This window comes from Balearica regulorum, chromosome 11 (genome assembly GCF_011004875.1).
Source record: "Balearica regulorum gibbericeps isolate bBalReg1 chromosome 11, bBalReg1.pri, whole genome shotgun sequence".
Taxonomy (NCBI): domain Eukaryota; kingdom Metazoa; phylum Chordata; class Aves; order Gruiformes; family Gruidae; genus Balearica; species Balearica regulorum.
This window is the reverse complement of record NC_046194.1, coordinates 3527262-3548453: the sequence shown is the minus strand read 5'-3', so window position 1 is coordinate 3548453 and position 21192 is coordinate 3527262. Positions and strand designations below refer to the sequence as shown.

Sequence of the window (21192 nt, the reverse complement as noted above, 5' to 3'; positions counted from 1 at the left end):
AAAGGATAAGAAAATATAAAAATTTAGCATAATGAAATTCTGCAGTACTGTGTATCTGTTCTTGCAGATAGCCTGAAGATGCCATGGAATTTTCATCAGTAAAAATCTTTAGGAACAGGTTAGACACACGTGACATAAGTAACAATTCATCCCGTGCTGAGGAAGGCAAGAGATTATATGACCACTTGAGATCCCTTCCAACCCAGTGATTCCATGTGTATAATTTTTCTGAATTAATTCAAAATTCCAGTACCCTTCATTCCTGTTCCCAGGACCAACAAAAAATGAGAATCTATTAAAAGGGACAGATCATGGCCTGAGATACTCTAGATATTCTTATCTTAAAATCCTTTCTATGTCCTCTATTACAAGTCCTTGAAATTGCAGTTCCAATGGAGACACACTAACAAGGAGATGCTTCAATTTACAGAATTCCAGAAACTGCATGTTTGGAGTTGCCCTCATCCCTGGCAATCAGCTGTTCCCTGTGCAAATTCAGAAGTAAAATATAACTTTTTTTTCTTAAAAGGGAGATCCTCTTGCCCCCACCTCATTAAAAAATCACAATTACAGTCTAATCTGGGGAAGTTGTCTCAAAGGAACTTGGCAATTTTTCTGCCTTTCTAACCTATTCTCAAAGATTTCTCATTAGCAGTATGCAATCTGGCTACTTGGTGGCAATTTACCGTGTGCTTTTGAAAATAAACTCGATAGCATCTGAACTTTTTATGCAGTTTTTGCTAGACAGTATCCTAAATCAATAATATAGCTTTAGGAAGAGAATGGTAGATTCTAATAGTTTTTCCGTTATAAATACCTGGCATAATAGCTTCTGTTCATAACCTACTGAGACAATTCATTAATAACACTGGCAGTAAGATCGACATTTTAAGAATATTCTGTTAGCCATTAAAACCAGCTCTCTAAACCACACTCATCCTCATATTTAACAGATACATTCGAGAATGATGGAAAGGGAATGTCGGATTGGACCCTCCTAATACCAAGGGGTGGCATTTGCCTATTCTAATCATAGCAGCTGAAAACGTAGCGTTGAATGTGTTTTTAATAAGATAGTTATTGTACATTAAATAACAACTGAGCCTCAAAATCATGTAACAGATGTGTATCTATTACATAGCTGTTAATTCTCAATGGATCTGTTTTCACTAATTATCTGTTATTTAATGAACATACAATAACTAATAAATCTTAAAGGGAGACTTTTAATTGCAGTATTTTTGAATGCCAATTAAAAATGTTTATTAAGTTTTAACAGATATGAATCTATTATGATGAGTCACAAGTTCTTAAAATTTTGAAAACTGAATGGTTTCCAACAAACAAATTTTCAAATTTGGGGGGAAAAAAGTCCAAGTCACTGATCTTAAGAGTCTCTTGTGTTTTCTTCTTCTCAGCCTCCAAAAGAGTGGTTTTAGAGGTTCCTGAGATGAACGGAAGAGTAAAAGAGAGTCATGACTAACTTTGTGGATGGGTTGCTTATTCAGTTATTTTTAAAAGTCACATTCTTACCCCAAGAAGTATTCTCCTAAATAAATGATGAATCATATACATGCAATCCTGAGCTTATACATACTACTTGTCTTTTACCTTTGTGTAAATAATAGCTTCCAAATAGGTTACTGCTAACGGGATACAACTCTGACTGTAATTTAATTTGCCTGAATTTCAGTTTTAACAGTCCTCTTTGGCAGTATTTCCTCTCTTTTTACCACAAAGAGGACTCAATTTACAATTAAGATATCATTTTGAAATGATTAATTTTACAGAAGAGTACATAGTTTAAGTAAATTTCATTGTCTATTGCAACCATGAAAATGAATAGCCAAGGAGAGGACATGCCAACTGTTCTGCAAAAAAAACTATGAACAAATATGACTATGAATTAACACTTAGATATCACACAAACAGCCATATATGTCATCTTAAATGGGAGTTATCGGAGTAATTCAAAAGCTGATGATTTGGAAAAGCAAAGTATTTGAGCTCCTTCTGGTAACTGCATTTCCCATTGTCTCTTGCTGTAAAATAATCTTTGCTCAAGTAATTTGCCTTCAAACTCAGGGTCTTGATTTGAAATGTTCAGGCAGAAATAAAAGTGTCAAATAATAATGTCATTCTTAATCATAGAGTGAATCACTTTCTAAGAGAATTAGTTGATTATGTCATCTAACATCTTACCAGTTACAAAAATTTATATAGACAGGGAAGATACACTTTCCCCTATAAGCGACAAAGAAGCTGAAATTTTCTCTGTATCATATGTACTACAAATGAGGATAGAGTATCATCATTTAAGACTGCATATGGATTGAGAAATTGTGTATTTCGAATTGTTTGTGTGGAAATGTGATGCTGAATTTCCCCTACTATAATGAATAACACTATGAACAGAGTCTTTTTTTGCAAGTAAACAGATCCATTTTTCAGTCCTGTAATCAGTATGCATCTATTTAGCTACTTAACAGCAATGTGCTCTGGTTCATTAGGTAGCTACTGTTGTGTCTCAGCCTAGTTAAAATTTCACAGCAAGTTAATCTATTTTATTACAAATGAGAACACAAGTGATAATGTCCTCACCATTTTCCAAACACAGGGTTAACAGTATTTGTAACAAATCAATGAGGGCATTTAAATAGGAAAATTGCAAACCTAAAACCTTAACTTTTTTTTTTTTTTTTTTTTTTTACACATTGATGACTTCATTTTATTTGTCATCTATGTATTTTACAACCTTGTCATTTTTCATATATTTCTTTTTTCCCCTCTTAAAAATAGCTCAGTTCCCACCGGCACACTGCTGTGGAATCTGGTTCTATGGTAGGTACACTCACAGTAACAGAGAAGCCTTTCTAAATAAAGTCATATTTTCTCCATTTGAATTTCTTCCTATTTCATAAATTTGCAAGATTCATATTCCAGGTTATAATGTAATGAATTATATATAAAAAATTTACAGATTGTGAGAATTTTATGAAAAATGAAAACATTTCTCAAGATCTCACCTATTTATCTAACTGTAGCACCTACTTCATCTTATCTTTTCTCTTTCCTTTACAGAACTGTAACATAAATTCTCAAAAAAGACTTTTGCAGTATTTAATCCTTTTGAAGGGTAATATATTTCTGTCTCACTGAAGATCAGCGTCTTGCTTTGGCTCAGAAAATGTAGCTACAAAGCTTGACACTGTTAATTTTAGTTGTGATTTAGGTTAACGGCACTGAAGTCATCAACTCATCCAGTTTCCAGATACATCCTTGATTTCACCTCAGTATCCCTGTTCTATCCCCTGTGGGGCAGCATTCCATACAAATAATTTGAAACACTACATAACAGGTGCATCCACACTAGTTTTATTTGAAATATATATGAACAGCTTACATATTTTTGACATAATCATCTTGACCTTAATTCCTTACCTCTGATTTTTTTATAGTATTGATCTTCGTTTTGTGTCAAGAGTTTAGAGAAATGATGCTGCTGGATTTTCCTTTATTTTTCTTTATTCTTAGTTCTAATGTAGCTGTAATTACTCTTCCAAATGTTAATCTATTAATGAGTTCCTGAAGGATTTAATGGCATTTCACTGCTGACAAGCAGCTTTTGGAAGTTTGTCTGAGTCCTGGATATTTTATTCAGACATTTATCTTGATATTTCATGTTTAATTGAGGTGCTGCTTCTGTACTCTACAGGTCTCTGCAGTGGCAGGAGAGCTGGAATTCACCAGAGCTCGCTAACGAAACGGAGAGGAAGGAAAAATGAGGATTCTGCTGTCTTTAGGTCTAGACTAGAGGTTTCAACTATTATAAGAAAGAGCTGGTGACCAAGTTGGAAAAACAGAGCGCTCATAGGCTCTGGCAGAATAATTTCCCACATAAATTTGCACACTAGTTCCCCACTGGAATGTTTATTGTGCCATACCTCGATCTCCCAGTGCTCGCCAAATGACCATTCAGATTCTCCAAATGGACTACACATTTAAACAAATCCAGAAACCAGAGTCTCATTTCTCTGGAGGGGTCTGTCATTTCTCAGGAGTAGTCAGCCGGCAGACTGCCTGCAGACCTCCTCACCTCCTATCCAAAACCATCTCAATTTCATGCCTGTGATATCACTGCTCCTATCTCCCTGGCTGAATTCCATTCATAAGGGAGAAGAATAAGAAAAGTTAACACAATTTCAGTTAGCAAAGAATTGAATGGCTAACTTTTTTTTTTTTAGTTAGTACTAAGAGACATACTTCTTTCCAATTGACCTTAGTTGATACTAATACTATTTGAATTCTAATAACAAGTACATTTTTAAGTGTTCTAAAGTTTATAGTCCTTAACTAATGCATTATTGAGAAAAGCAATATATAATTGGCATTTAGGCTTTTCGAAGAAAAATAATAATCCTGACACAGTAAGCAGGAGCTGTGCTAAATACGAAATTATGTCAGACAGTGGCGGGCAAGAAATACGATGGTTAGAGTTACTGTTTCTGGGCAAGAGAACAGTGGCTAAGTTTATATTTCGAATTATCTCAGTCTGGAAATGGGCACATACAAAGACTACAGATGACTTGTTGGTCTTCTGAGCTACTTATAGTATCTCCAATTGCTGAAAGAACTGGAGATGAACAAGGTAAACAGCTGGTCTAAAGACTAAGATAGGATCTGTATGTCTGAAAGCCAGCTGGATCCCATTCATCTTTTGCAGTGTATTGGGAAGTCATTCACTTAAAGTATGTACTTCACCATTTAAAATGCAACTTTTTTCACCACATACATGTAGTTGTTCCAGTTGTAGTCAACTGGTAATTATTTTCCCACCAAATTTAAGAAATCATAAAAACTCTTCCACATTTACTGATTTTTAATACCAGATGTTCACTTGCTAATTCCATTACCTTGTGACTACTTCCTATCAATTCATTAATTGCCAGCTGCTCAGCCAAACAGAAAACTGCAGCTAATCAGACGGTATTGGTCAACAGCCAAACAAGAGCTTCCTTCTTCACCATTTCTTAAATTAGCAGTCTGTGAAAACTATGGCAACCTTCACTCACATATTAAGATTTTACCTTTACATTTTACTTTGAATCTGAAAGTACAATATTGACTTAAATTGGAAAGGATCTTGCAGTGGAAACTTTCTACCTGTACCCATCCCATGAATTGTTTCACCCAGTGCTGCTACTGAATGAAAGAAAGGCACTCCCAGGACTAAGGATGATAATGCTATATCTAATCTATGTTATAGCTATATTAGTTACTAAGTACAAATGCAAATGACTAAGCCAATACCAAAAAGATCTGAGCCAGAACTAAAAGCTAGTATGTGTTTGACCTTACAATATTCCCTTGCACGCTTTGCAAAACAGAGATATACTTGCTTCCTACTGTATTTTTTTCCACTTGCAAGTTTAAAATAAGTATTCATTGCTTATTCTTTAACCTAGCAACGAGGTGTCTTGGTGTTAACAAGCAAGGCATTCTCAGCATTGCGGGGAGAGGGATATGCCTCCCTTCAAAGGAGGAGAGATGAGAAGGGTATTTAATGCAATTTGTAGGGACCTGAACATCTCCCAACATAGTAGCTTCTCTGTATCAGTGAATAAAAAGATACAAAACTGCACACTCACTTCTCCTTTGCTACAGATACAGGCACAAAAATCAGCCTTGTAAGAAGCAAACTTAAACTACTTTCTCTCACATCTTGCTCCCCTAACATATTCTAGTACCTATTTCAGCAATAAGCTGTCAGCAATGAACACATGCTATGAAATGGGACAGAATAAATCTAATAATGAGGAAAATAACATAAATTTTACAGAAGTTTTATTTTATAAATCTTGTAATATTCTGGAAAAAATCAGAATGAATTGAATGCACAGAGAGATATGAAATTAAATATGTTATAAATTCTGTAACGAGAAACGTTTTTATATTGAGAAGAATCGTTTCAGAGTATTCTGAGACGGCCACATTTTTCTGGCTGTCAGGTAAATATTATGAATGTGAGTTGTACTGCACACAGAAAATAGCACCTCTCAGCAATAATTACACAGCCCATCTGTATTCTCTTTAGGGAATTTAAAATCATGTCATATACATCCTTTACAAATGCTTTAACAACCCCACAAAATCAGGAGAAGAATAGAACACAAAGAAAAGGAGACTCAAAAATCTCTACTGCATGTCTAGATCACACTCTGCAAATAATGCTTTGTTCTGTTATCAGCAGACCAGAATATTCAGATGGAGATTGTGTAGGGTTGATGTGAAGTATGAGATTTCAGTCTCCGTACCAAAACAAAACATTGCATTTCACCTAAAATGTTTGGTTGTTGGGTTTTTGTTGTTTGGTTGGGGTTTTTCTGGGGGGCAGTGGGTGAGTTTTGATTTGTTTCTAAAGTATACTGGGGTGAAATTCTGAAAAAAATATGATTTCAAATTAAAAAAAAAATGCTTTATTTTGAAGTTTTTTGAATCAAAGCATTTCAATTACATTTTAACTTTTTTTCTCTCTGGGATTTCCAGCTGCATTCAATAAATGTGCCATTTATTCCTAATTGTGACCTGGATAAGGGCAGAAAGAATAAAGAGAAAAGTAGGAACGCAGCAAGCATGAGGGAATGACGACAGAAGAAAAATGGACAGCAGGAAACCAATTTGCAGAAATACTCCTTCTCAGGAGAACCACATCTCTCAGCGGCTCAGAAGAGGCTGTTAGAGAGCCAGAAAGAAAGGGAGAGAGAACGATGAGAAGGAGGAGAGATGGAGGAGGAAGGGTGAGACATGAAGAGGAGGAGCAAGGAAAGTGCAAAATATGTGGGGTGAATGGAACAAGAAGCAACGAAAAACTGGGAGAAAAGGTTAAAGAGCCTCTCAAATCTCTGGGACAAAATCCTGCCTCATTACTATCAGTACTCTTTTGGTATCTAATACAAAAGGGAGCAGTTTAACACCCCCTGGTTTGGATTCAGGTCCCACCATTTCAGGCCCACCCTAACCTCAGTATCTCCCACCAACCTGTTTCAAAGGACATCAGGGAAAGTGGCCTTTCAGTGAATACACAACGACTCACATAGTCACAGCTCCAGAAACTTGGCTCTTGCCAGCCCTCCTTATACTTCCCTAACCCCAAACCTCTCCCTGCCTGTTGGCTCAAATTGTGTAAGCTAATATGGTTTTTAGTCATTTAAGTCCTCTCTGGCTTAAATCTGTATAAATTGAGACTTTAGGCTTGATGATGCTACCTCAACACTCCCGATGCCTTTTTTGTCCATAGCTTGAAGCCTCATTCCACTATGGACAAGAAGTTGTTATATGGGCATGGTCTGATTCTGAGGTTCAAATGTACTGCCAGTGAACAGAAGGGCTACTCCTACCTTTGCTGCAACATCCCTTCATGTATTTGTCGTCCACGCTATGTGCTGTGAGGTGTCAACTCCTTTGGACCCAATTTAATTTAAATAATCTGTTATGATTTAGGTGTGCTTTCAGCATTCTATTCGTGTTCTCAGCATACATCTTAACAGCGCTTTACGATAAACTGTATAATATGCTGTGAATGCATATTAATAGTCATATTAATTTGTTACATAATCAGTCATATTCATTATAGGTCCACCGTAAAATAAAAATCTTAGCTTTACATAGTTACTGCTCTCTGGAGTTGAGTTGTTCTATAAACTTCAGTGAAAAATCCTTTCTCTGTTGTATAAAGGGCCTATCCAAACTTTGCTTCTGAAGACCTGAAAATATCATCACTGAGTAGATTTTTCTGAGTATCAGGAAGAAAATTACTGGATGACAGTAAACTGCTACATTCATTCACTGTTGTTTCTAGCCTAAACCATGATTCAAGTGTAATTCAGCTAAGTTCCATCCCAGACTGGTCCTCAAGACTGGGCTGGCAAAGCATTTTACACCTAGGCCAGCAACTGGATTGCAGAGTTCATCCAGCTGAAGAATAGCTCTGGAAAAAAAGAACTAACAGGAGAATAGACACAAGAGGGAGAGGAGAGAGGCTGGTGAAGTCAGTGTTACTGTCAAATTTTGGTATTGCCGTATGAGACCCTCCATTACACAGATTCTTCAGAACCATTTGAGCCAAGATTCAAATGGAGAAAGCTCTTTCAGATGCACAGTAAATCCCTGCAAGACTGGATTTATGACAGGGGCACTGACAGAACTGTAGCTATAGCACTGCTAGCGGGTGCTGCTATAATCACATCAGATCATATTATAGACAGCTAAGAAGGTTTTGCGAGCCTGGCCATTGTGCCCGCCTAATTTATAGTGTTCCTGTCAGGAAGAAATCAAGTTTCATAGTTATGACATTTCTTTCTGGAGCACTAAATGTTAACTTTGCTGATCATGCATATCTTGGTAGAACAGCTTATTTCTAAATGGCAAACGTGATATAAAAAGCATAATGACTTCATTCAAAACCTTTATAAAGTAGCTGATTCTCACACCTATAGAAAACAGGCCAAGTGGTATTTTAGTCATCAGAGTATGGAAATAGATACACAATATATTCAATTCATTTCTCCCATTTTAAGTAACATCATGATGCTGGAATTGCAGTCTATCTAAAACTAGTCATTTTTTGTACTTATTAAATGCACTTAAATAACGTCATATAATAAAAGTAATACTGCTGACAGATAACAGCAGCAGCAATGCTTTTCTTTTACACATTTCGTTTTGTACAAGGATTTCTTCTTAACTGATCGTCATTCAGAGCTAGATGATTGTACATAAGGGAAGGAAAGGACAAAAGGAGCCTCACACTCTCTGTAATAAAATTCACCTACAGTTTCAGCATTCAGAACAAACGAGAGGAAGATGCAACATCACTTGACAGGTGAGAGTAACGCAGCAATGGATGCACACTTTACCTCTGTCACATTAGCTACCGGCATATTTTCCTCTACATCATGTAGAGGAAATAACTCCCACTAGAGTGCTGGTGAGACCTACTGTTGCTGGGGAGATATTGTGTATCCTCTAGTGCAGGTGTTGGGGAAAAAATAGCTGTAAATGAGTAACTAGCATCAGCAAGGGCCTGCTAAAGAGCATCCTTAAACCTAGGCTGCTTGCAAAAACTGTAGTTTATATTACAAAGAACTAATGTTACAAATACATATTTAATCTTCATTTTGACATGCTGATAGCATTTAAAATATAATCAAAGCTTATGCAGTCTACTTGCTGCTACAAATATTCTACTACTGTATTTAAGTTATGGTTTTCTCACAAGGTCTCTGGAACAACTAAAGAAAAGGCTACTGAGTGAAACGAATGGAACCTCAATTAATTTCTAACAATTCAATGACTTGTGTTAATTAATGGACAGTTGGACATCAGAGATATCATGTTTCCCCCAACCTGTCAACAACTGTGCAGATATGATAAAGAGAATTTTTATAGATCTTCATCCTAAATAGTCTCTAACTGGGGAACAACTCCCCCGCCCCCAAATTTTACCAGCCTCCTGGAATCCAAGAAAACAAAACGTAAACCAAATCAAAGCATTAAGAACAACATTTGCCCTAATTTGAAAGCGGACTCTCTAGTAAAGAAGAAAAAACACCTCAGAGACAGGAAGATCTGAGGAAAAACAAAGACCTCCAGAACCTCGGCAAAAGAAACACATAATATTTTATGCTACTGTAATGTGACAAAAGAGATTTGGTTTCTTCCTTGAAAGTATGTTGATATCAGTAAATACAAGTGTGAAAAATAAACGTGGTTGTGTACTACTACTAGTTTCTTTCCCTGCTTGGTGTAAAACCAAAATAGAAAGGTTCAACACAATCCTAACAAATTTATTTTCAAAATTGGCCTGTAATAATGGCAACAATAACTGTCTCAATGATAAAATAACAATATTTTATAATTAAGATGCTTTAAAATAAAAATAGGAGAGATTAAGTTCAGCAAATCAGTGAAAGTTATTAGAATAAAGCAACTCAGAACTTAGGGATTCCAGAATGATGGGGATACATGAGTGTAAATGAGCATAAATATCAAAATAAAAAGACATGCAATTTCCAGAACAGATACCTCTATAGACTGAAATATTTAATAATAAAGAAAAATGGACTAAAATAACTGCCTTTCAAAGTTGGCAAAATTTTATTTTCTCAACAAGAAACATGCACGTGCATGCAAATACAGACAAAAGTCAGATGGATAAAACCTTTCATTTTTCCTCAATAAAAAGAGGACACACTGTACTTTAGAGAATCCAATAGCACCAATCCTTCACATGCACTGAACCTGTATCTTTCTACTTTGAAAAATTCTTGTCTCAACATATTTTTTAGTGTGTGGCTCTCAACACAGGCATGAAATTTTCTTAACAACCTGCTTGGAAGAGACTATCAGAAGCCTTTCAAAAGTATAAACATATTTTGTACAGCCAGAAGGAAATTTAGGTGCGGCTACCAGAGACTATACTCACCGCACTAGAGTTCCTGTTATGTTCTATAGAATTTTCTTTTAAGTATAACACTAAGTTTGATTTTAAACAACATTTTAGAATAGCTTTTGAACTTTAACAGATGCAGCACTGTTTATTCCTCTAGCCTCTACTGAGTATTCATATCTGTTTTTAATTACATTACAGATTTGTAGATAGAGTGGAGCATCTTAACTTCTTGACCGTACTCGTGGGTATTTCATCAAACTGAACCACTAGCAGGAAGAGCAGACCAGGTGTGTTATAGGCAGTACAAACTCATTGCCTCTTCATTACCTTCCTTAAGAAAGTCACTGTAAATGGTTCTGTTAGCCACAAAAAGCTACTTTTTCCTAAGTCTCATAGATGACTCTTACCTTTATAACAGAGGCCCCTGCCCTGGAAAGCGGACTGTGCATTTGGGCTGCTGCAGCCATGTTAGCTATCGTATTGAGGTGGTTCATCTGATTCATTGCCATTGCAACCGAAGCGGGAGGTAGGCTGACGGGAAGCAGAGGGTGAGGCATCATCATAAACGGCAGGTCTATCCCTAAAAGAGAGCATGGATAGGTTATATGTGTCACTCCCTCATTTTATAACCCAACACCTTAATTTTTAGAGTTCATATTCTACTGGAACACTGACTTGTCAAACTCAGCATTATTATGTGTTAATAATGTTGGTGTTACATAGGGAATAATTGTCTTTGCGTTCCAAAAAAGGCTGTATGGTTTGTATTAGGGAAGAAACAAACAGCTGTGAAGTAACACAGTATTAGCAAAATGAATATACAATAGTGCCTAAGTTCAGTGATCTCTTTATTAAGAGCAATAAGGCAAAACCCACAAAACATGCAGATATTTGCATGTCTTTCCAATACATCAGACATATATTTATTTATAATTTTATGTGACAATATATTCTTACCAAGTCCTCTTACTATTCTTAATTCACATACACAGCGATCTGAGACTAGATTTTTATATTAGGACTATTTCTTGATGACAGAAAGCTGTGGGTTGGACTACAGACACTACTGAACTACCCTACAGAAGGTCTGTGAACTGGAACATGTAATGAGAGGGTAAAATTGTTGCCATAGGTTTTAATTTCCAGAAAGTCACTGTCTTCTACTATGCATACAAAACAATTTAAGAACATATGAAATTAATTTGGATCAACTTGCAGATCTTGACATTGCCAAAAAGGTGATGTTACTGCTAGCAAGAATTGGTTTCTTGTGTTTCATTAATACCTATTTCAGCATGTGTATTACTTGTTCTATTTGGTAATGACTGCAATGGAAAGTAAGATCAAAACACCAATACACTGAAAAAATTGTTTCAGATTATTTCTGCATTTAAGAATTCTTTAGAGAGACCACTCGAAGATAGCTACCTTTGCACATCCGAATTTTTTTTTTCCAGAAAAAATATGACTCATTCTGCCAGAAAAAATGTCTTATCATTTTTCTAAATGAAATTTAGATTAGAAATTCTCATTAAAAAAGTCAGGTACAAGTAGTAAATAACATAATCATATAGCTAGTCATAACCACATGCTATTCACACTGATTACTTCTAAAAGTTTTTTAACTATTTTAAATAAGAAGGCCAGTCACCATTTTGGTGTATGACAGAACCCACACTTAAAAATATCAGTGACTGATATAGCTTATGTTATTCCAATACAATTTGACTATAGCCATATAAAAACACCGCTGCACCCACCACAAAAGGCAGAACTGTATATATTCTGAGCTCCCACACTATTTCTGTTTAGCTTGAATATATCCTGATCAACAACTGTGATGTCTTATGATTCACCATGTATTTTATATGATGAACCATGCCAATATTAATTATGATAGGTAATAAGCAAAACCCACATACATCTTCACTTTAAACCATACTGACAATCCCCTTCAGTGCTTACATCCATAAGCCTTTGTTCCCCTGCATATCTCCCTTAACAGCCCAATAATCTTTCCTCATACTCTATAGAGTTCCAAAACTCCCAGACACCATCTGGCCACATTGAGTTGTATGTCTACTTAAAGTCCAATTGACATGCAAACTAAATGCAAACTACAAACAGAATTTAACAGCACATCACCAGTTTTAAGACATAATCCGTCAAACATTTCAGAGGACTATGAAGAAAATATATCCTACACTTGCAAATCATTGGACATAATGTCTGACATTCAATAAACCCTTTAATATCCTATAGACATTTGCCTACTACAAAATCTACTGGAAAATATCTTTAAAGTTTTCTTTATCAGCAAAGAACACAATATCCCTGTACATAAAATATACACAGGTACTGAATTATGCAAGAATATAAAATGAAAAGATAAACTACAGTGAATTTGAGTCCCATAGCCTGGTGATTCTTAACTACTGACACTTAACCAGATGCCCAAAATGCTCAGGTACATACCTTCCCATGAACAAAGCAGACGCATATCGAAGGAGTCATTTCAATGGCTTTGATTTGTTCAAGTCTGAGGCCCTACATAGGTAACAAGGGACTATCTGCTCCTAAAATTGTGTAAGGAGCCAGAAATGTCATTCATCTATTAAAATTAACACCAAAAATCAACTTTTGAAACTTTAAGGATGAAGAGCTAAAACAAGTAACAAGAATTCAGAAATAGTAAGATTTTCATTCTTCATCCATCATGATCTGTTAGAATTAACTTTAACCCTCACTAATTTTTAAAATATCAATCCTGAACATCTATCTTGGAATAACTTTCCCTTCCCTTCCTTCCCTCTTTGGGTGCAAAGAACAAGGGGAACTGCTGGCTTCCCACCTGCCCCCTCTAAGGGAAGGAAAAGAGATGGGTTTGAAGGGAGCTTTAAGTTCCAAACCCAAACTTTATCTGTGTCATTTTATTCCAGTTGCTTTGGATAGCTGGGTTCAATGGATGACCTTCCCACACTTGGCAGGTACAAGGTAAAGAAGGCAGAGAAATTACCTCTGCTCGCTTTTAACTAGCCACTTTGCATTTATTCCTAGCTGTCCTATTTTTATTTGGTGGCCAGCATTTTCACCTGGAAGAGAATTTTCTCATATAGCTAAAATTTTAAGCAACTTTATAGTTTTTCTTCCCTTCAGTCCAGGCCATGGAAACGTCAGTTAAGGACTGACAGTCCCAAACCCAGCAGTGGGTGACTATTCAAAAAGGGCAGCTGTATCCCAGTGGGTGGCTTGGACATGATGCACAAGTGCAGCCAACAGTGGGAGGACTGACCCTCCTGTCACTCACGTGTCTCCCATCCATCTCCCCCACCCTCCAGGAGGTTGGGAAGGAGTGCAAGCCCTGGCTCCAATATTTTTTCTGTAAGAGCGCAGTACATACTGTTGGTGAGCAGGTGATTCTGCTGGAGAGGACTGAGTGGGTGCGCACTTCCAAGGCTCGACTGCCCTGACAGTGTGGGATGACCAATGCTGTGCTGTGATCCCGTTGTAATGGGAGACTGAAGCTTGTCCTTATCCCAGGAGGATTCACTCCCACCTGCAAAACAGGGTACAAACCATAAATGGCATATACTTTTCTTTAAAAGACATTTTGCTTGGTTAGCAACGAGCTAATACACTTTACCATAGCTAAGCACCTAGCAGAAAAAAAGCACCTGAAACCTACACCTGATTTTTTTTAAAAAAATAAATTAATAAATATGCATCAGGCAAAAAATATTAGAAACTTTCAACATCACCTACTTTCATAACACTAGTTTCTGGAAACAGGAAAAGCTAAATGTTTAAGGATAAAATCATCCAAGTAAACATCAGTCACAATTAAGTAAATAAGGCAGAAAGGGAACATCGGAGACACTGAATCACAATCTCCTGCTATGACAGGGAATCAGGCCACCCAGTCCCCTGCCAGAGACCAATCGTTGCCCACCCTCGGGCTCTTCAAGTCTCTCACCGCTGTTAATCTTACTGGAGAGTCGCTCCGCTATTCACTCCTCCAATGCTCACTAGCGGTCTAGCTTAAATTCATCCCTCAACAGGTTACAGCAATTAATCCTGCTGCTATGTTTGTTATCTTTGAGTTTAAATAACTCTTCCTCCACTGCTGGGTTTGATCCTGGGGATGTCCTAAGCGAAACACTTCTCTTTGCTAGGTTAAACAAGCCAGGCATTAGGTTGGGCTTGGACATCATCAGCATTCATGACTTTAAATTTAAAGAGTCCAGCTAGCAATTATGCACGGTAATTACTGTCTACAACAAAAACACAGTATAGCAAACTAACCACTCGTGTTTGGTCTAGAATATCTGCTTGGTCTTCTGAAGGGAGGGTGCTCTGCACTAATTTTACAGATTATAGTTTTCTTTGGTATTACACTTAGACACTTGAATAACAACAAGTTCCTTTTAAACAGCAGTTAAGTAGACCATGTCAGCGAATTCTGAAACACATCTGGTCCACAAAACAAACCACCTTAAAAAAGTTAGATTGAACATTTCTAGAGTAAAAAGGTATTTTAAGTACACTCCTTTCTCAGGTACGCCCCACATTTTCAATTAGATTATAGATTGTTATGAAAATGTATAACTGCAGTATTGACTTTGTTTTGAATTTATGAACAAGAATTTCAATTAGAATAAGTAAATAGATTACTGTGATGTAGCAGATAGAGGCAGCAAGCAAAACACATTTTAATTGAATATGAAAGTAACAGAAAAATTCCATTCTTTATGACAACACTTAGCTAAATAAACATGATTAATACACCTAAATGAAAGAGTTTGAAAGATCAATGATTGAGAAAAAAGGAAATCACTCCATCATTTTAGCACTATGTCCAAGTATGATTACTTTCCTATAAAAGATTTGTAATTTGTAAAATGCTGAGAAATACATTGATAAAGAAAGATACATTAAGTTATGCCATGTGATATAATATAACATGGCATAGTGCAGTAATTAGAAGAACTACTACAGTTAAGGCTATGTCAGCATCTTTGTTATTTAATATACTGTATATCAGCTTTTCAAATAACATTTGACTGATACTCAGTACAGAAGTTGTTCATTCTGACTGCTGTGAAACAAAGGCGGTATTATCTGGTAAACTATTTCGCTAGTTAAGTGTGTAATTTATAAGAAGATTTTCTGAGGAAATGTTTAGCATCTGATTTTACCAAATAAGTTGCATTTTCTCCATATGTTTTTCCAGTAAATTTAACATTTACACTTTATGCTCCCTCAAAAAAACCACATATGACCTGTACCTTAGCATGAATTTTTTGCTTAGAAATAGATTCTGTACATGTAACTTCATGTATCAGGGCAGTGGCCACAAAAACTGTGCATAAGAGAATTTGTCAGAGATTTCTGAATGAAAAGAAACGAGTCTCCCTCACTCCGTTTGCTTCTCTCCAATACTTCCAACCCCAGGCACAGATGGTCTAAACTCTTAGCTCATTTACTTATTTCTGGAAGTTTCTCTTGTCTTTCCAAAGCCTCATGCATCTACCCACCATCCTTCTGTGGGCCCGAAGCTGTAGTATCAGAGTACCCTATCACCTTTCTGTGGCCAGCTTCACAACTGTTGCATGGTTCATAGGAAAGTACGATTATGTCTATTTTAATGATGGAGAATTGCACTGCACAAAAAATGACTTAAGGAAATAAAGGAAACCTGCAATGGAACAGGAAACTGAATTTAAATTATGTTGTACAGTCCAAATCACTGGACTAGTTTTCCTTACAGATGGGGACAATAATAACTTTTTTCCCTGCAAATTCCACTTGTAAATCTGTTCCAGTATTCAGTGCCAGCAACACAAGAATAAATTGCAATACACTTATCTCTACAGACCATTCCTGTATTCTTATGTTCCCTATCGCATCTCCTTAGAGAAAGAAAAAAAAAATACTGCTGAGCGTATGATGTATAATAAAAGTGCATGTTAAATGAAATGTATCCTGTAGTCTGCAGTATACCATGCAGATAACAGCTTCATCACTTAATCTGGACTGCACATACTATGTAGTAGCAAGTCTCTCTCAAAAAAAAAAAAAATTACAACTTCTTCTTACCTAGAACTCTTCAATTGTGAAGTGTTTTATAAGGGCAGTATGATTATCTCCAACTTACAAGTGGGAAAGTTGAGGTGCAGAATTATGAAGCAACTTCCTCCATGACACCTGGTAGACTTATGGTGAAATTGGAAGAGAAGTCAGGTCTCACAGGTCCTACTCCTGTGCTCTACACCATAGACACCGTCAAATCATCCTACCCACAGTCCCTTTGCACAGCTAAAAAATAATAGCTTTAAAAGAAAACTTGCATCCTTCCCTGCAGTATTTATTCCCACACAGTAAGAAAAACTTACATATAAATAAATAGTAAGACAGAACTAGATTCACATTATAAAGCAAATATGTGAAATGCAAACCTGTGGTAAAATACTCAGGTCTTTTACTATCATGCAACTTAAAAAAAAAGTAATCATTTTTGAGCACATGCATTTTCTTATTTAGTAACACAGTTGTCAGAATATCAGCAAGTACATATTTGACATATATATATAAATGCATACTTTCAAATTATTTGTTACTGTAACAATTAGAAGTGAATATGTCTATAAAAAGTAAATCCTCCTTAATATGTCAAATTTAGCTTTAGCCACAATTTTTCCAGGAGATTTCTGTTCATTGTCATTTTTTGTCCAAATAGGTGTCATCAATAAGGCAAAGATGTCACATTTAGATTCTAAATCCTGTCTTTGGTATGATGAGCTTACAGGTGAAACTAAAAATGAAACTTTATGACAGGAATCATGCAATACACCACAAAGAAATAAATTTATGAGAGGTTTTTTTTTTTCTCTCATTATAGTCAAAAGTTTTGGTCTCTGAAGAAATTGGTATAAGAAAAAATATCTTCTTTGTCCACACCAAGCTAGTGAAGGGTCTCACTAAAATTAAACAATGATCTGTACTACTGTATAAAGAGAGATGGACTTCAAGTAATTTCTTTTGGGTACAGATGAAACAAAAGGAGAAAAACTATACGAAAAAAAGAAAGCAAACATACAACACTGTGGAAAATGAGACGACAGAAAACAGCAATGTTTTCATTTACCTCTTGTATATGAAGGGAAATATAGCTTTTTATTTATTTTAAATGAGAAAGAATATTTCATTTTAACATATTAGTAACTTGATTCATAAGTGTCACAGGAATATTATTCAAGCACTTAGAAGTCTGTTGATTTGTCAAAATGCCAATACATCATCTATACGCTTTACAAAAAGCTTTACGTTTAACACTATTACCCACTACCATATGACCTTCTCTCCAACAGATAAAACTAAAGGACAAAAAGGTAATTTTTCCTTATCTTGTTTGCATTCTAGTCGATCTTGTCCCAGAACAGATTGTACTCAGCATTAAAAAAGGGCAAGAGAGACAAGAACCTCCATCTTCCAGAGCTCCTGGCGCTTGTCAGAAGCAAGCACCGAGACTGTGGTTCCCTCAACATAGCCACAGCAAAGCGGGAAGAAAAAGGCAGAGGTATTAGCCGGCCAGTCATCCTAAAAGATTGCCAAATGCTCTGGCTGCATAAAAAAGGTCTGGCCTGCTTCAACCATCCAGTTCAGGCCACATGGCAAATGTGTGGAGTACAGTTCTGCTTTCAGATTTGCAGCTAAATGTATGATACGGATGGGGAAAAAAAAAATGAAAAAAGGCCCGATTGCCTGCATTGTACACAGTCGCCTATACGGAAGTGCACTGCGTGTTTCAAAGGACACAGATAAAGATGGACACTACATGACTTTGGTAAGAGAAAGAGTTACAATATACTTAGTAATTAATGTCTGGTGTTTCCCAGTCTTAACAGGTTATTTGAGAGGACTTATTTATCAGTGCCTGAGTTACCCTTATGTTCAAATAAGCAAAAGCAAAACTAATGTAACAAACCTCAGTCCATTCACTTCTAAATTAAAATGCGGTGAGAGGTAATCATTCCCTTAATGCCATTTTACAGCCCAGTGGCCAAATTCTGTACGTCTCTGTTCCCAAGACCCTGTGAACAGTGAGTTCAGACACAGAGGGAGTTAAATCACAGGTAACACAGACAAACGGGGGAAATCAGCCTAAGCAGTACATACACATGCTGCTGAAGATATACACTGTACGCACAGGTCCACTGCAAAGTTATTTACAATCAGGTACATGTCTGTAAGCAAAGTGCCTCTGTTTACGTTTCATTTTGTTTAGTTGAAGGAAATGCAAGTGATAAGCTCACCTTCATTTTTCTGAAAATGCTGCTTCTCACCCATCTTGGATTTTAGTAATTTTATAAGATAACTCTTAAAGCTACATGTTTTCTAGTAATAAACTTCTCTGTGCATTTGTGTTCTTCAAAACAAAAAAACTTTTTTTGGTGAAGATATATCTGTGAAGATTAAATTAATGTCTTGTTTTTAGGTATTCAAAGATCTCCAGAAAGTAATCAAAGTTCAATTTGGTGACAGTTTCTTTTCATTTGGTTTCAAATTCATTTTATCAGCCTTAAAACTGTCTGGTCTAGCTAAATGAAATCCACTCTGTCAGAGGTACCTTTGAATTGAACAACCACACTGTTTCAATCTATGTCTGTCATTTTATTTTTTGTTGTGATACATTTCTGAAAAATTGAACTCAAATTGTTAAAAGCAATACCATCTTCACTGTCCAATTTTATTCTAAAATTATTTTTAAACACATTTTTCATGCTGTTGGGCATATTAAGCATAACATCAGCTGCAAAGAAAAAAGTATTCAGTGCATTGCTATTTCAACACTGATAATTTCAAAGTATTTATCACTTCTAACTTCTTTTATAAGTGTCCAGCACACAAAAGTCCTTTGAAATTTTTTGGCTTATCTGGAACCCCAGCACTCCTAAAACAACATGGGTCTATTTGCCAGCATTCCTAACTCCAATGTTTTCAGGTGTCCCAGACTATTTGCTTTTACTACTATCCTAATTTCACCTCAATACTGGGAAACACAGTCACTTTTTTGGCCTACACAGAATGATCTCTGCTGAGAACGCTTCAGCCTACAAGTTCCTGTCAACTCTTTTCATGGCAACAGCATTTGAAAGTCCCAGGAAGAGAAGATTAGGTAGAAAACAATTTTTGTCATATTCGATAATCTGAGAATCTGACTACAGTAAGGATAGGAAGGTACAATCCAGGTTAGATTATGACCCATTTAACCCCAAATTCTGTCCCTCCTAATGGCAGTAGATGGTGCTATTTATGGAGACCACGCAAGCGTGGATGTTTTCTGTGGTTCCTTATTACCCTCAAATAAACTCACTTTAAAATGGGAATGAGATTTTTAATCAGCCCCCAAAAGCATGACACCCATCTGAAAATCTAAATTAAAGATTTGCAATGCATTTAAAGCTTTAATGCATTGATTTGTTTAGCTGTGTGTATTCGGCTATATCAACTTCTGGATTGCACCCTACAAGAAAGCCATGAAAGTGTGTAGGGTAAAATATTAAAACTCAAGAAATCCAGTGATGGCTTTACTGGGCTACTTCCAAAAACTTATCAAGTGGTTCAGCAGATGTAATTACTGCTTAGCCCTGCCAAAGCTTTGAAATGTGCCCATTAATTCAGCAATTCCCAATCTGTCCATCAGTCAGTCATACTTAAAAAATATGTCTGTCACAACTTAGGTGAAGTAATCTGTTGATAATTATACAATAAGAAGGCATCTGAAATTTGAATATAATTTCTAAACTTTTTGAAAAGTCTTAATGACAGCAAAAATCAACATTTATTTCACAGCAAACAGGATACTGAAGATAACTGGGAATATGTCAGAATATTTCATGCCAATTTAATTAAGAACAATTAATTCCAGGAAGATACTTATTCATAAGACAAAAGCACAGACGTAGTATTTGTTTAGGAACCTAACCATCCCTCCCAAACCATCAATTCCTTCCCTTCAAAATGAACAGAGAAAAAGAAATAAGGTGGTAAATACACTGTGTTGTAAAGTTCCCCAATTATGAGTGACGATTACAGTGCTAAAGCATAATACCAGAAAAGTCTCCTTATTGTGAGTTACCTCAGAAAGCAAGGCTGTCCTACCATGGGTCTTTCCAGACAAAACAAAAATCTCCCAATTACAATCAGGTGCTCAGGATCAAAGACTCTTAACAGTATAAAACCTGTTCTCTCTCTAACCACAGACTGGGTTATTCATCCCTTCCAATGACATACACAAAAATGCTGATGGCTGCTAAAATACAATGGAGTGTTGTCTCCTACTTTCTAAGATCATTGTAGAGGAACTACTGGCTGCAGCAACGAAATCTTTTCCGTAAAAGTCTTCTGCAGACAATTGCTAAAAATGGATGTATGGCCTGTTCCTCAAGTAACTAATATTAAAAAATGGGAAAAATGCTGCAAAACAAACAAAGAGATGCAGGAAAAAGAAAGAAAATGCAGTATGATGTAAGGGACTAGTGTGATAAACACACAAACTGCTCAAAGTGACAGTATTTTCATTTGAACTCAAAATACCAAACATATCTCAATGGGTCAGCTGATTCAACTTATACCACCAAAGCACCCCATTAGAGTTAGATTTAGCAAGATGAAACATCATATTTATAGAAAGTTAGATACAAACTACTATAAAAAATTTCATAAAAATACACTAATATTCA

General features: G+C 36.1%; 1 protein-coding gene across 4 annotated transcripts in view; it reads right to left on the bottom strand.

The window, feature by feature from the left end:
- Positions 1 to 21192, bottom strand: part of DACH2 (dachshund family transcription factor 2) — a 302386-nt gene that overhangs the window by 58140 nt on the left and 223054 nt on the right. For all 4 annotated transcript variants that reach the window (XM_075763080.1, XM_075763081.1, XM_075763078.1 and 1 more), the window contains exons 4-5: positions 13851 to 14006; positions 10858 to 11030 (exon numbers count right to left, since the gene is read on the bottom strand). In XM_075763080.1, coding sequence (XP_075619195.1) covers positions 10858 to 11030; positions 13851 to 14006 — 329 coding nt within the window. The remainder of the gene's footprint in view (positions 1 to 10857; positions 11031 to 13850; positions 14007 to 21192) is intronic.